This window comes from Poromitra crassiceps, assembly GCF_964638095.1.
Source record: "Poromitra crassiceps genome assembly, chromosome: 4".
NCBI classification, from domain to species: Eukaryota; Metazoa; Chordata; class Actinopteri; order Beryciformes; family Melamphaidae; genus Poromitra; species Poromitra crassiceps.
The window spans coordinates 22,513,395-22,529,678 of NC_139626.1; the positions used below are offsets into that span (position 1 = coordinate 22,513,395).

The 16,284-nt window shown below is 44.1% G+C and overlaps 1 protein-coding gene across 1 annotated transcript in view; it reads right to left on the reverse strand.

The window, feature by feature from the left end:
* Positions 1 to 16,284, reverse strand: part of mta3 (metastasis associated 1 family, member 3) — a gene marked incomplete at its 3' end in the record, with an annotated part of 39,890 nt that overhangs the window by 23,042 nt on the left and 564 nt on the right. The window contains exons 2-8 of the mRNA XM_083634609.1: positions 13,908 to 13,975; positions 6,600 to 6,693; positions 3,644 to 3,770; positions 2,931 to 2,994; positions 2,010 to 2,127; positions 1,029 to 1,131; positions 145 to 244 (exon numbers count right to left, since the gene is read on the reverse strand). Of these exons, the coding sequence (XP_083490735.1) occupies positions 145 to 244; positions 1,029 to 1,131; positions 2,010 to 2,127; positions 2,931 to 2,994; positions 3,644 to 3,770; positions 6,600 to 6,693; positions 13,908 to 13,975 (674 nt within the window). The remainder of the gene's footprint in view (positions 1 to 144; positions 245 to 1,028; positions 1,132 to 2,009; positions 2,128 to 2,930; positions 2,995 to 3,643; positions 3,771 to 6,599; positions 6,694 to 13,907; positions 13,976 to 16,284) is intronic.

A 16,284-nucleotide genomic window follows, 5' to 3' on the forward strand; every position in this document is an offset into this window, starting at 1 on the left:
AACCATTGGACACAAGACAACAGAGAAGAGGGGTTACAATCCAATGACTGGAATTAGGATCAGGCACTGCAGGGTGTGTGTGTGTGTGTGTGTGTGTGTGTGTGTGTGTGTGTGTGTGTGTGTGTGTGTGTGTGTCCAACCCACCAGTGTGATATCTCGCGAGGCCGCAGCTGCGCTCATGTGTAAGCTAGGCTGTCGGACTGAGCTGCTGCAGTCCAGCGCTCGAGCAAAGGTCCCCACCGCCCTGTACATTTACAAAACACAGAGGCACACAAAATAAAATAAAATCATAATCATAAAGGCTTTACTGATTCAATACTGCATAACGACACATCCTGATGATGAGCCACCCCTCACATTAGAAGACGATCTCCTTTCACTGGCCATTTATTACAGCTTTGCATGCAATTAGTGAACCCAAGAGTATATGGATGCCGACTCAGAGCCAATCACACATAGCATGGCCAGTACACCCCTTCCCCTCCTATTGAAAAAGTCATTACTGTGCACACATAGAGCAGAATGATAGCATCTCTCTCCATCAGCATTCCTAATAAGTGGCCTGTGGTTGTTGGTAAAAGGTCAGAGGTGAAGGCTCATAACGTGCCAACACTAAGAATTGGTTTACCTGTCCGTTAGTGACTGGTTAGAGATAGGGACTATAGTTGGAGCACTTCCATGTAGGAACACATTACAATGGTTTGGGTTAGGGTTAACACCCCTTCCCCTCCTATTGAAAAAGTCATTACTGTGCACACACAGAGCAGAATGATAGCATCTCTCTCCATCAGCATTCCTAATAAGTGGCCTGTGGTTGTTGGTAAGAGGTCAGAGGTGAAGGCTCATAACGTGCCAACACTAAGAATTGGTTGATCTGTCTGTTAGTGACTGGTTAGAGATAGGGACTATAGCTGGTTAGAGGTAGGGACTATAGTTGGAGCACTTCCATGTAGGAACACATTACAATGGTTTGTCTGGTAACGAGGGGGTAGGAGGACAGGACTGTCGAGGTCAAAGGTCATACATACCGTGCCACCACTAGGAATTGGTCTATCTGTTTGTTGGTGAGTGGACACTCTGGATCCCACAGTTTCTCTTCTAGCTTGGACTGGTCTCTGTCATCTGCCTCGCCTGCAGGGCACAGGAAGAAAGGCTTATACAGAGTACAGCAGCTTGTACAGTAACTGTTACTGGACGTGAATAAATCACTTTAGAATTTAGATTATTTTGCTCAATATTGTATTTGAGGAACACTCAACACTATTTTGCTGTTTTTGCTTAAATCTACACTGTAGCCAGGTGCTGGAGGAAGAGTGCTTCCTGCTGCACATGCTGTATGGCTATATTTCAGCTAAAAACAGGCTGCAAATGATGTCTTTTCAAGTCAACTTGGCATCTCAGGGCTTGCAGAGACTTGATTATGCCAGGTGAGCATTATGGAAGGTTTTTTTTTCTTACGTTTTTGCTCGTGACCCTGTTCACACTCTGCAGACAGCTCTACTTGCCTGATGCAGCCGGACTCCATTTCTCCAAACTGGGACTGTGCCGACTGCATTGTACTGCATGTAGTACACTGACTGTCAGCAAGTACCTCATACAACCACACATCAAAAAATCTGAACTATCCCTTTAACTTTTGGCAATATCATACCAATTTTGAACAACAGCAGGCATTTGGAATTAAATGAAACGTCTATTGCTGATGTGGTCATATTCTAGGATTATTAACTATGGAAGCTAAAATCAGGATATCATTCAAAATGATTAATAATGCAAGTCATGGCCACTAGCAGAAACCACATTAAAAACGATTAATAGTGCAAGTCATAGCATGGCCACTAGCATCAACCACTCTCTAAATCATTGTAATGACCACGCACGCAAAGTTATTAATGCAACTAGAGGCGAAAGGATGTTTGGATATGACCTTAATAAATAAATCTCTAACAGTTGTAGGCGCAATTAAATGGTTCAAGTGTCCGTACGGGTGAAAGTGTGCAGCTCCTCACCCTCTTGTAGCATTTCTGGTACGTCTGCCTGAAAGCGCGGTCCCACTCTGATCTCCCCTTTGTCTGCCAGCAGGGTCTTCTGTGTCGGGTCGTACACCAGGGAGTAGAAGAAGGTATCCTGGAGAAAGTGACACACCAGAAACCAATACTATGAAAATGCCTCAAAATCGTCTCATAGAACACAATCTGGACTGTCATTTCTTTGCCACTATAGAGTCGCTGTTCCTTAAGGTAGTTAGGAGGTCCTAAAATAATATGATGGTAACGCTTTAATAGGAAACCAACTGCTGCAACTCCAAAAATGGATTTTTGATCAGATAATGTGCCTATATGACTTAGGGGACATTCAAACCAAAAGCGTTTTTGGAGCTGCCAGCGTCTTTCTGCAATTCATTCTCTATGTAAGGATGTGCTAAACGTGCTCCTCTTTTAATGAACGCACCTGGCGTTTCAGCACTGGTGGCGTCTGTTGTTTTTGGAGGAGCGCTGTGGGCGTTTTAAAGCTGAAAAAAGTTGAACATTAGAGGAAAAGCGCGCTGCTCGTGTTTTCCACTCCTCCTACCTTCTCTCCTCCTGATGGATTCTCAACCTCCGCTGCTGCCAGAATTGGCAATAATCTGGCTTTCATGTTGACAGTCAACAACATCAAACAGACAAAACCAGCTGGCTACTGTCCTTGTGGTCGTTGTGTTCTGATCTGTACTGCACGCGACACAAGGGGAAAACAAACGGAGCGCAAAGAAAACGCTCCGTGCGCTGTGTTTTGTGCACAATGGAAGCGCTCTCAACATGATTTTCATAGCGTTCTGACCGAAAAAAAACGCTTTTGGTGTGAATGTCCCCTTAGACCTGCATTGGCCAGTTTGTGGAAAGCAACGGCTAATAAGGGACGAGGATATCAGTGTTCCCTCTCAAGCTCACCTCTTTGTCAAGGTAGGAAAGAACCGCTTCAGTCTCATTCAATAACGCCACACTGCACTTCCCCCTAGGAGAGAGAGAGAACGCGGTTGATGTGGGACAATCACATGGGAAGTGAGCAGTGGCTGATTGTGTGATCCCAGTGTGTTCATGGCTGGCTGGGTGAGTGACTACCCATGGGCACTACCTGCACATGATGAGATGTAGAGAGAGAGAGAGAGAGAGAGAGAGAGAGAGAGAGAGAGAGAGAGAGAGAGAGAGAGAGAGAGAGAGAGAGAGAGAGAGAGAGAGAGAGAGAGAGAGAGAGAGAGAGAGAGAGAGAGAGAGAGAGAGAGAGAGAGAGAGAGAGAGAGTGTGTGTGTGTGTGTGTGTGTGTGTATCAACCACTACCGGTACTTGAAATTATAACCAACTTTGGGTACAGATGTAGATTCTGTGTGCTCATAATCGGAAGCCTGGGGGATGTACATCAATTTACCATTAGTGGTCTGAACATTGGTGGCATGTCTAAGAGCAAAGCCAAACAGCTTGCTAAATATTGCTCTGTTTCAGCTGTCATAGGCAGCCTTGCTGTGTGGAGGAGAAGGTGCTATGTGTACCCTTAGGTGCCCATGAAATGTCTAACCCGTTATATTTGATTCCCTGTCATTTTAATATAATTTGTGGAAGCAAATAAAGAATTCAAGTGTGTGTGTGTGTGTGTGTGGTCTGTATACCTGATGTGCGTTGCAGGTAGACTCTCATACTGCCGGGAGAGGAAGAGCTCTCTGTGGCGAAGTTGGTGTTTTTGTTTGTCTGTTAGGTCTGTCTCTGTCGGGTTCTCCTTCTCCTCTTCCAAGTCCTCTGCACAGGCAAACAGAGGAATAGCATATGAAAAAAGGCGAGACACGCACAATCCAAAACCTGTATAGAGCAGGTGCAGAGCTCGAGGCAAGAGTAATACAGAAAATAAATAAAGCTCGCACACTGCAAAGGCTCCAGTTTAGGTGTTTTTATTTGACACCGGTGGTTCCGTTTCGGGCAGCATGCCCTTCCTCAGACAATAAAACAACAAACAAATAAAAACACCTAAACTGGAGCCTTTGCAGTGTGCGAGCTTTATTTATTTTCTGTAAACAGAGGAATAGGACATGAGGAAAGATGCCGTTAAACACATGGCACCATCACGCCAATGTGCGTTAGAGAGGCAAGGTGAGGAAAACAACAAGACGTGGCATATCAAACAAGAGCATCGCTGTAGAGAGTAAGGTGGAGGCGGGGCTACATCAGAATCAGAATCACTTTTATTGCCACAGTATGCAAGTTACATACGAGGAATTTGTCTTAGTGTCTGTATGCAGCATGTTTTCAAGACTATGCCAAGAGGATACACGAAAATAGTCTATGCAAAGGACAGGGGTCACGCCTAAACAAATTATATTTTGTTTATTTTAAGAATTTATCCGTGTCATGAAGTTATAATTAAAAAAGAAAATAATCAAAATTGCTAAAGCTAAAAATCATCACTTTACCGCTCACATTTTACCCAAGTCCATTTTACATTTATTAATAATAATAAAGCAATAAGCCCCAGGGGGCTATGGTTTACAGTGATTTTAGAACAGCTATGGGGCGTTGTTAGGCACGACGCGGTGCGGAGTGCCTCAAACATAAACTAACATTTAACTGTACTCTTTGTGCTCTGATTTACAACAATGGGCTGTCAAATGCATAGCAGAGCAGTAAAGAAATAAACTCTGCCATCCGTGAAAGATGCTCATATTAGTATGCTCAGGGGTAGAAATACAATTTAAAAAACTCAATGCTCATCCAGACATGATGGAAAAGCAAGTGGGCTGCAGCTGATTCTGCACATATTGCCAGGCAGGCAGCAGCACATTCTGCAACACTGATGAACATCATTATATATTATATGCCATTGGCATCTCTCTATTATTACTACACTAGTTGGCTAGTTGTTTCCACTAGCCATTAGTAACACTAGCCCAATTTCCCAGACAGGCATAACAACCCTCACAACAACAGAAGGGTGACTCAGTTTGGCAAACACACTCAGATACTGGCCCATTCAAACATGAACACAAAACAAACAACAGAAGGATTAACTTTTCTGACAAACGTAGCAGGTGCGGTTTGTTCAGTGTTCATGACTGCGCCCTTCCTGATACAAGGAGTTCAGTTTACTAATTATCTGCCATTTCTGCATGTGTACATCCCATCATAACCAGGCTTTTTTTTTAGTCTGTGGTCAACTTTTGTCAACCACAGACCTTATTTTATGCATTTAAGTGAAATCCCCATTCTAAAACCCCATAGACTTTTCCACTGACGAACCAAATGGCGGCGATTTCTGCATAAGGCCTACAAAATAGGTATTTCCTGCAATACTCAGACAGAGGCAGAGAGAGAACTCTGCAGGCAGTGTCAAGAACACAACCACTTGTTTTTCTAGCCTTAAAAATAAAAGCGTGCAGTGCTCTGTACTGCGTAGCGGTTTACAAAATAAACTCATTCATAGTTTTACCTATGAATAACCTCCATAAAATGGCTTACACATGGTATCAAAATACTTGTGATGTTAAGATTACATATGGAGTGAAACTAGGCTGAAAAGCCCCTGTCTATTGAAGTTGTACATTGTTTGTTTAACTATTGTAGTATACATGTACTTTACTTCGTAAATTAAAACCCATCTATAAGTATCCAAGAAGCTCCTTTATTCTCTTTTCTGATTCACCTTTGGCCTGCTGAGCTTCCTTGTGCCACATTTTTGCTTTTTCCATGAAACTAGTCTGTAAACTAAAGCATGACTCAACATTAACTACGGTAGTCTGTAAATTAAAGCATGACTCAACATTTGTATTAAGGTTTCATTTTGAAAGCCCGCTGCGGAAGACCTACTGTTTTTTCTCTTTTTTTTGGGCATGTTTTTAGCAAGGGGTTCCTATCTGGATGAAACCCCAGAGGAGGGAGCAGGGGGAGAACATGCAAACTACACACAGAAGGGCCATTTTGATGACCCCACCGGGCACCTGGGCAGTGGGCACTGAGGACATGGGGATGGGGACACGCCCACAGAGTCCCAACCCTAACCTTCTTGCTGTGAGGCGACAGCGCCACCGTGCCCCCCGGAAGACCTACTTTTACATTGTGGCTGACTTGACGGCACTCATTGAGGAGAGGAGAAGAATGCTGTAATGTTAATTTTAATTAATTAATGTTAATTAACGGGGGTTTTATACGCAATTTTTAGAAAACGCTTCAAAAGGTACTGTGCTAAGTGCACAGTAGGGGGCAGATTCTAGAGATTATTTTTATGTCTTATGATAGCAAATTTACTTAAAATCTACTTAATATGAGTGGTGGAAAAACCAATTGGCAATCATCCCTTCAATCGCCAATATATGATTTGATTGCAAATGGGAACAAGCCTAGAATGCATAAAGATACTGTACGTCTTAACAGTCAATGAGGCAATGACATCAGAAGGGCTAGGTGGTGGCAGCAGCTGGCTGTTTATCCTCACACATACAGTATGTTGATATATAAGTTAAAAATGAAAAGGTGCTAGGTCTTAACACATAAAACTGTCAGAGAACTTTTGACTCCTCATTCAATGCAGTGACATGATTTAAAGAAACTGCTCCCTGTGTGACAGGGGTTCATACTGACTTGCATGTTTGTCTGCGAGCTGGATGAGGCTATGGGAGATGTCTCTCCTCCTGTAGAAGCACACCACCTTGGCCTCCACATTCCCACTGGCGGTCTGAAACACAGAGAGAAACAGAGATACAGTTGGTCTGAAAAACAGAAACAGACAAGAGATACAGGAGGTCTGAAACACAGAAACAGAGATACAGGAGGTCTGAAACACAAACAGAGATACAGGAGGTCTGAAACAGAAACAGAGATACAGGAGGTCTGAAACACAAACAGAGATACAGGAGGTGTGAAACACAAACAGAGATACAGGAGGTCTGAAATACAAACAGAGATACAGGAGGTGTGAAACACAAACAGAGATACAGGAGGTGTGAAACACAAACAGAGATACAGGAGGTCTGAAACACAGAAACAGAGATACAGGAGGTCTGAAACACAAACAGAGATACAGGAGGTCTGAAACACAAACAGAGATACAGGAGGTCTGAAACACAAACAGAGATACAGGAGGTGTGAAACAGACAAACAGATACAGGAGAACAGAAACAGAGATACAGGAGGTCTGAAACACAGAAACAGAGATACAGGAGGTCTGAAACACAAACAGAGATACAGGAGGTCTGAAACACAAACAGAGATACAGGAGGTCTGAAACAGACAAACAGATACAGGAGAACAGAAACAGAGATACAGGAGATCTGAAACAGACAGAAACAGAGATACAGGAGATCTGAAACAGACAGAAACAGAGATACAGGAGGTCTGAAACACAAACAGAGATACAGGAGGTCTGAAACAGACAAACAGATACAGGAGAACAGAAACAGAGATACAGGAGATCTGAAACAGACAGAAACAGAGATACAGGAGAACAGAAACAGATAAAGGAGGTCTGAAACAGACAGAAACAGAGATACAGGAGGTCTGAAACAGACAGAAACAGAGATACAGGAGGTCTGAAACACAGACATAAACAGAGATACAGTAGGTCTGAAACACAGACATAAACAGAGATACAGGAGGTCTGAAACACAGACATAAACAGAGATACAGGAGGTCTGAAACACAGACATAAACAGAGATACAGGAGGTCTGAAACAGACAGAAACAGCGATACAGGAGGTCTGAAACACAGACATAAACAGAGATACAGGAGGTCTGAAAAACAGACAGAAACAGAGGTACGTTTGTAAATCCAATCTGACGCTCTACACTGAAATGAGAGCGCGAAGGTATGGTACATTATAATGGCGCTTCCAACTTACGAACGGTCCAGTGTGCGCTCTGGTGTTCGGAGTGGCTATTTACGAACGCACCCATAGTATAATAGTACCAGTCTTCAGAAAACTTTTTTTTTTCCCCCCGATTTTCTTTTATCCCATTTTTATCCCGCATTAGTGCCAATTTTATTTATTTATCCTGGTTGCTACTCCACCCTCTGCCGATCTGGGGAGAGCCGAAACTGGCTCCATGCTTCCTCCGAGACATGGGCAGTTAGCCAGACGCTTCTTTTCACCTGACAGGGGAAGCTTCACCGGTAGGACATAACACGTGGGAGGTTCACGCTATTCCAACCAGTTGCCCTCCCTCCAAACAGGCGCCCTTAACGACCAGAGGAGGAGCATGTTTTGGTGAAGGGGTTCCTATATGAAGGAAACCCCCGGGAGGCACGGGGAGAACATCCAAACTCCACACAGAAAGGCCCTTTTGACGACCCCACCCGGGCGGTGGGCACTCGAGGACATGCGGACGGGCACGCATTCCTTCAGCGCTCACAGCGTCCCAGGTGGGAATCGATCAATCGAACCCAGGACCTTCGAGCTGTGAGGCGACAGCGCTTACCACTGCACCACCGTACCCGCCAGAAAACAATTTATTATTGTTCCATTTGTTATACTATAACCCCTATACTGTTAACATACATTGTTTATTAATCCTTATATAAAAGGGAGTAAAGCTGGAATTATGCTTCCCACATCGGCGAGGACCGCGAGTGTCCGTGCGGAAAAGTGACGTCAAATCAGCAGACACACCCCTCCGCAAGGCTCCTGTGCAGACGGTTTTCGCCTGGCCGTGCACACACCGAATTTTGTACTACGTGGATGCGGCTGGGCGGACAAAGTGGAGTTTTCAAGACTCCCGCTCACTTCCGCGAGCAGAAACCTGCACAGAGTATAAAAGCTCCACACGTTTCCTCGTCAGGATTCCGTCTCTCATTTCCGTGCGGCCGGGCCAAACGTCAAGCATATTCCCAGCTTAAGTGGGTTCTGCAATTTTGGTCACGTTTTGGTGCTGACGTTTTCTTCTTCTTATGGCTTTCCGACAGACTGGATGCCTTGCGGCACATTGCTGCCTCTCAGTTAAAGAATATCCTTCCTCTTCTCACCCAGACACAATTGTCTGAGTTTGCCCAAATGCATCCCTCAATATTTCATCTATCTCTGCTTCAGATACATCCACCTCATCCAGTAACCTCTCAACAGCATCAAGGCCGATCCCATTCCTCAAACGAGCAGCACAGTTAATAACGGCGGCAATGAAGGTCATGAATTGCTTCTTGTCCATGCAGATCACGTTACTCCGACTAGTTCCGTCCTCCTCCTTCTCCGAAGCCTTGTGCACTTCCATCCTTTCTTTGTTTCTTTCCCATCCCCACTTCTTAACAGCCTCAGCATATGATAACATCCGTTCTTCTCTGATCTTGTTCACTTCCTTTTCCTTCTTGGACACTGAGCAGACCCCACATCATGATTCCCCTCACAGTGTAGGCACTAGGCTTCCTCCTCCTTTACATCGCACATTTCTAACTTTCTACCCCACAGTCAGTCTTCCCACACCTCCTACATAATATCTTGCTTATAGTACACACAGCAGCCACATGCCCACACTCCTGGCAGCAGAAACACCTGAGAGGAGCTCTCTCAAAGGGCCTCACTCTATAACACATAATCAAGGTGGCAGTTCTCCTTCAAAAGTTAAACACACAGATTTACACTCCTCTTTCATCCCTTCCCGAAATCTCATCATTCTTCTCGCCTCACACACACCTTCCACCCCCAAAAACATTTGGGCATCTACCGACATTGGCACGTCACTTATCACTCTTTTCTTTCTGGCTCCTGACCCGAGCGGGAAACATCTCACAGCACGATACTCTCAAATCTCATCAATCTTCAAGGCTTTCTTCCTCTGACTCTCAGACTAGCGTTGCACGATGGATGATGGCATCGACCATCGTCGATGGGCCGACCCCCTTCGACCTCTAAGCCTTCTACATTGGACCATTGTGATGTCCATTTAACCCCCCCTCCCTCCCCAGGCGTGCACCATGCTGTGGCCGCCTGCCAAGCACGAGCAAAATGCACTACATTTTCAGAAGTATCTCATCCCATTACTAATGATGAAAACAGCTTCACAAGTACAAAGCCAATATCAGTAGGCTGTAAGTGAGTCCTTACTTGGGTGCGCACTGCGCACTACTAACTAACTTCCCTCCACACAGCGAACCTCTCTCGTTCTCTCCTGGGACTGTGCCACACAGCAGCCAAGCTGCGGGCGAGGCCGCGCAGCAGGTGAACTGCATATGCAAGCTGCAAGGCCACTCGGCGAGCTGCAGGGCGGAATCGAGCGTGCGAGATGTCTAATGTTCCAAATGTTCTATGCACGATATTGGAAAAAAACTGACATTGCAATATATTTTGTTTCTGCAATATATATTACGATATGAAAAAATACAAGAATTTTCACCAAATGGCTTGAATAGCTCAAGCCTTGCCTCTTTAAGAAGGTAGTGGGTGACCTGCGTGGGTGACATAGTGGCAAGTGTTTTTAGCTGCAGCCAGAGTGATTGGCAGAATGCTAGTGTTATGAACCAGCAAAAAAGTTGTAGTAGGGCTGCTCGATTATGGCAAAAATCATAATCACGATTATTTTTGAATGATATTGAGATCACGATTATTTAACGCGATTACTCATTGACTTTGGCAACATCATGCATGGCAAAATGTGTCTTTTTAATACTGGATGTCTTTGAACTTTATATATAATTTAAGGCAAAAACAAGGAAATGAATGAAGATAAGTATTATTATTTTTAGATAAATAAATATGCTAATATATATTATTTACAAATAATAATAATCGTTCTATCTCGATTATCTTGTTTTCATAATTGTGGGAATCCAAAATTGTAATTGAGATTCAAATCTGATTAATTGAGCAGCCCCAAGTTGTAGCATGAAATGTTTGTTTGAGTTAATTTGCCTTATTACTTGACATTGCACGTCCTACGATGTGACTACTGCACATGCATACATTGCGATGACGATGCTGAAATTGTGCAGCCCCATCATCTGTGTCCCTCCTCGCTGGCTTGTGTTATTATGACATGTCATAAATAACTGACGCCATCACAAATCTTGAGTGACATCACTGATGTCCGACAGGGCTGATGCTGTCACAATGGCTCTGTGAGAAGGCCTAAATAAAAACATAAAATATCGCTGTAAGGCTGCCCGACATCACTGATGATGACATCAAAATTGCTTGAGTTACATCACTGATGATATCACAATTGCTCAAGTGACATCACTGTTGACATTGCTGATGACATCATCATCGAGGCCTGATGATGTTGATGATGGTGGGGAATGGTGAAACACATGAGTGCAATTGGAGCAGGGCTCCACAGTGCACCTATTTAGACACATTTTCCCACCTTAGAATCTGCCAGTGCGCCTAAATATTTGTATAACACGCACCAGTGCCCCTTGGTTTTGTAGCGTCTTTCCCTCTCGTCCCACCCACAGCGTGCCGTGCTGCCAATCTCTCCCCCCTCGTCAGGCACTTTAGAGATGCCATCTCCCTTCTGCTCCTTTGACAACTAACGTTACAGCCAACGGTCCACTCCCACTAACACACGCCTGGTTTTGTTTACATCTGTGCATTAGAGGAAGGGGGCTACAGTCGTCACGCCTCATTTCAATCCGGGAGGGGTGGATGCTATCTAAAAGCACTCCGGGGGCAAAATATGGCGGGGCTGCTTGGTTCTGTGTAAAAGTGCAGAGGGGGCCTAATGGCGGATCTTCTTTACATCTCTTTACACAGATATTGCGGAATCTCTGTGTAAAAAGGGCTTTTGACGGGTGGATTATTATGCACAGACTTTGAATTTGTTGCATGAAAGGACAGGAATGTGACGGTAAAGTGCAAACTTTGCCCAGGCCAGAAGCAATTTATCCACCGCTGAGTGTGAACACGACATCAAATCTCTCCAAGCACCTGACAACAGGACAAGCTAGCAGCAAAAGAGCCAGGGACCGAGGCTGAGTCGACCTGAGTAGCAGGTAACGTGAAAAGCAGAGATAAACAGGCTTGTTGCATCGTCAGAGGAAATGTTGCAAGTGTGAACTATTTTTATGGAGGTTCCTCATAGTGAAGGCTGTAAGTGATTTACGTTATTTTCCGGATACTTATGCAGTACAGAACACTGTATGCTTTTATGTTGAAGGCAGGCAACGGAGGTGTTGTGTTGGGTTGATGGCGAAGCGCCTGATGCTGTATACTGGACCCGGGAGAATAATCAATCCTGGCGTCTCGTGTGGAGTCCTCCAAAGTCGTCTCCCTGTTATTATTTTGTACGCCCACTGTCAAAGCATGGAATCGCCATCTTTCAGAAACAAAGATCTTGTATGTATTAGGATAGGGATTTGTGCTGATATGTGGGCATATGTAGCGTAAGGTTTAATGTTAACTGGCAATTCATTACGTGACAATGCATCTCAGGCGATGTTGATGAGTAATTCAAAATTAGTAGTGTAATAAATTACTTGCTCCAAGGAGTAACTAGGTAAAGTAACACTGGTTGTAACCAAACATGTCTACTCATGCCAAGTCATCCACATAATCAGTGGGTATGACCCCTTGTGGGGCATGACATCATCGGTGGTTATGACATCATCCTTAATGTTGCTCAGTGTTTTCCAGTTGACCCTTGCCCTGCTGCCCGCTGACCTCCTCTCTGTCAGGGATTGGCTGTTTTATTACTAGGCCCTCCGTCAAAAGGCCTCTGGTATGTCTGGGTTGACCATGACTGAACAAAGCAGAGAGAGATCTGCCCCCAAAATCAGACTTGCTTGAGGTCATCACTGATGACATCACAATTCCTTGAGTGACATCACTGATGACATCATCACCAATTGCTCGAGTGACATCACTGATGACATCATCGGTAGGGCTGCACAATTAATGGAATAAATCGTGATCAAGATTTTGGCTTCTCACAATCATAAAAACAAGAAAACCGAGATAAAATCAAGATGAAACATCCCAGTGACACTCAACTTGTGGCCCGGGGGCCAGATGTGGCCCGCGATAGGGTGCCAAGTGGCCCCCTGGCCATTTTCTAATTCACAATGAAAACTAAAAAGTTTGACTGAGCTCCAGCTAAATTCTCAAATATCGCCACCCAGGTACTATGTACTTAACCTCGCGTCACCAGGCTCGGTCTCCGTTTACAAGGGATTTTGTCACTCTGCCTGTTTCCGGCCTAGACAGGACACAAGCAGCTGAAACAGAATAAGAAAATCAAACAACAAAACAAAAGATAGACGTACCGAACAAAGTTTTTGAACAAGTTCCTGTAGAAACATCGCAGATTCACAATATCACATATTCTAAGCCAATACAGAAGCTTTTTTTTTTTATCAGGCTCTAGCTAACGTAACCTCGCCGCGTCAAGCTAACGGCAACAAAGACGATTTTTTTGGCGCACTTGTTTCCTGGGTTTACGCCCCCAATGCCAAAAGCAGTGTGAAGCGTGCCCGGACTACTATGCACTAACTTAACTTATCCTATCCTGTGTGCACAAAATTGTCAGACTAAACTCCGGCTAACACCCCAAATACCTACAATCCGCTACAGAAATATGTATATTATTAATGTTTGTTTATTAACTGGCCCCTGGCCTCCTGTCATTTTGCAAACGTGGCCCCCGGGCAAAGCAAGTTGAATATCCCTGATATAAACCATTCAGAAAGACTCGGAAGCCCCCTTCCCCCACACACAGACACACACACAGCCCCACAGGTGTGGCCTCGCCCACCAGCAGGTTGCCATATCAACGACAGTTGGGAGACAAGTAACATCTCACATCTGTCTCTTTGCATCATATTACAAACACCTTTAAATACAAAACGCCGTTGCAGGAGAGGGGGTTCCAGCAGGATCTCCAAACAGACAGGCATCCAAGCTATTCACCCTCAGGCACAAATGACACACGGCACAAATATAAATGACACACACACACACGCCTCAGTACCTTGTTGAGTTCCTCTATCCGGCGGATCAGGTAAGGGTTACTGGAGGAATTCTCAAAGAACACGTAATCTGCAACAGAACACACACACAGATCACACATCACTGTAGGAGACCACTGTTGGGCTGTTAGGCCGCAAGGTCAAGAAGAAGAAAACAATATTGGAAATTATCATTCTCATTCACTCAAGGAAGGGGAAATGGTTGAGCAGTGCAATCGCTTCCCTCAGTTATTACCAGTTGATGTATCCTTGAACAAAGAGCTTAATAATACCCCACTGCTACAGAGGAGCTGCTGAGTGGGGATGCAGTAGAAGACTGGTGTGTGACTGAAGCACTCCCGTGTGTGGGTTGAAAGTAACATTGCTTTTTAGAATTATGTAGCCAATAAATATTGGGAGCTGTACTCCAGTATGCCGATATCCACTTTTCTCTTATCTTCACATCTACTTGTATCCGGCGCCTGCTGCCTGCCCTAGAACAGGTTGGATGTGCACACAACTACTGTACTGAATTGAATGTTAAGCATGCCATTGCTAAAGAAGCATAAAATCAATAAACATTTCCTGTGTAAATATAGAGGTTACATTTTTTTTTAAACATAACTAATAAAATGGCTAATTATAACCATGACCACCAGCAAGAGACAGGACACAATCAATCCATTATGTGGAGCGCTAGGTTTTCACAGCCTGTGGGACAGTGACTTCAATGACCTCACATTTGTTTAATAATGACATTACTTTTGTGTGTGTTGTAAGATAAAAAAAGATTGATGATAAGGATGCAAAAAAGCTGTCTACATTTCCCACTCTCCAAATCAACATAAACATCGTTACAACAAGCCACAGTGGGACAAGTCCAGCCTGATTCAACTCTCCTCCTAAGCAAAAACTGGAAAGCTAAAATCAACTTCAGTCTGAGCCTGAGGCCTTTAAGTGTTGTTGAATTTGAGGACGGCACATATGGACAACAAAGTGGTAAATATCAGTGGGAATGTAGACATTTTCTGTTTCCTAGGTTGGCAAGATGTGACATTTAAGCCAAATCTATGGTCGGGCGTCACAGCCCTCGCTGTAGGGCGACGGCGAGCCTGCCGGAGTAGGCGGCGTGCAGGTCCCCAGAAATGTTATTGGACACAGCTGACCTGAAGAGCGCAAGTATACCATAATGTAGAAGATGGGGAGATAACAGGTGAGAGTGAAAGCTAGTATGACCAAGTATATGCACTACATTCTCTCCTTGGGCTAACTTCTGTTCTGGTCATTGAAATAATAATTTACTAATTTTGTTGGGGACTCACCTGGGATGCCCTTGTCAAGCTGGCCTTTGAGTATGTATCACCCCATTTACACCTGGATTTTTAAACAGGTGTAAATGGGGTGTATGTCTAGTTGCCGCCGACAACGTCCTAAGACCTAAGGCTACGTGGAAGCATGTTTCTCGCTTTAGCGGGCACATCATGTAATCCATGTAAACTAGGTTAAAGATTATACATTCAATTGTTGTTTAACATTCTATTAGCATTACTGTGATTTCATTATGTTTAATCTGTAATTATCTTACTTTTTTATATGACTCACATCACACCCCTGACAGGCATATATTGCTCTTTATTTTGCCACTGCAGCACAAAGTAGCGCTTTGCCACTTGTTTTTTAAAATAAACAGCAGCCACCAAAATATTTTCGTTTAATGAGCCATTTTGTTATTAATTCAGACTAAACAAATAAATAATAACACTTGAATGCATCGACAAGTCTTATTTATTTCCGACCTAAGGAGTGGGAGTTTCCAAAAAGCACTTGAATGCAGCAGGAGTAGCACCGCAGTAATGTGACCAGTTTGGCAAATAATGCACTTTGGCAATAATGTGTCATCTTGGTCAGAGATGCTGGACGTTGTTTACGTTTTGGTTACATGTGTGCCTTCTGTCCTTTTTGTGGTTCTTTCACAGGCCACCTAGAGATCTGCAAGCCGAGTATGTGTGAATAGGGGGTGTACATTTAATCCAGCAGCTCGACGCAACGACGCCATGAAACGAGACAATAATTGGATGCTGAATTCCAGTGGACTGCTAAAGGGCTAGCTAGCAAGTGAAGCCAAATTGCTAATTAATTGCACTTGTGCTCAATGTAGGTGAACACTGCGCCAAAACACGACATCTAACGCTGGCCGAATTATTCGATACAATGTTTAGATCCTGTAACGTAAACCAAACGCTAGGGCTGCAATAATGGTAATCAGTGAAGCCACTGCTGTTGCTAACGTTAGCTAAATAAGGACTCGTACTAATGGCTGCATGCCAGAAGAGGCAAATACAAAGGCAGTCTCACAGACTCCCCGTGGCAACATATTAGCAACCTTTAATGCACATGTCC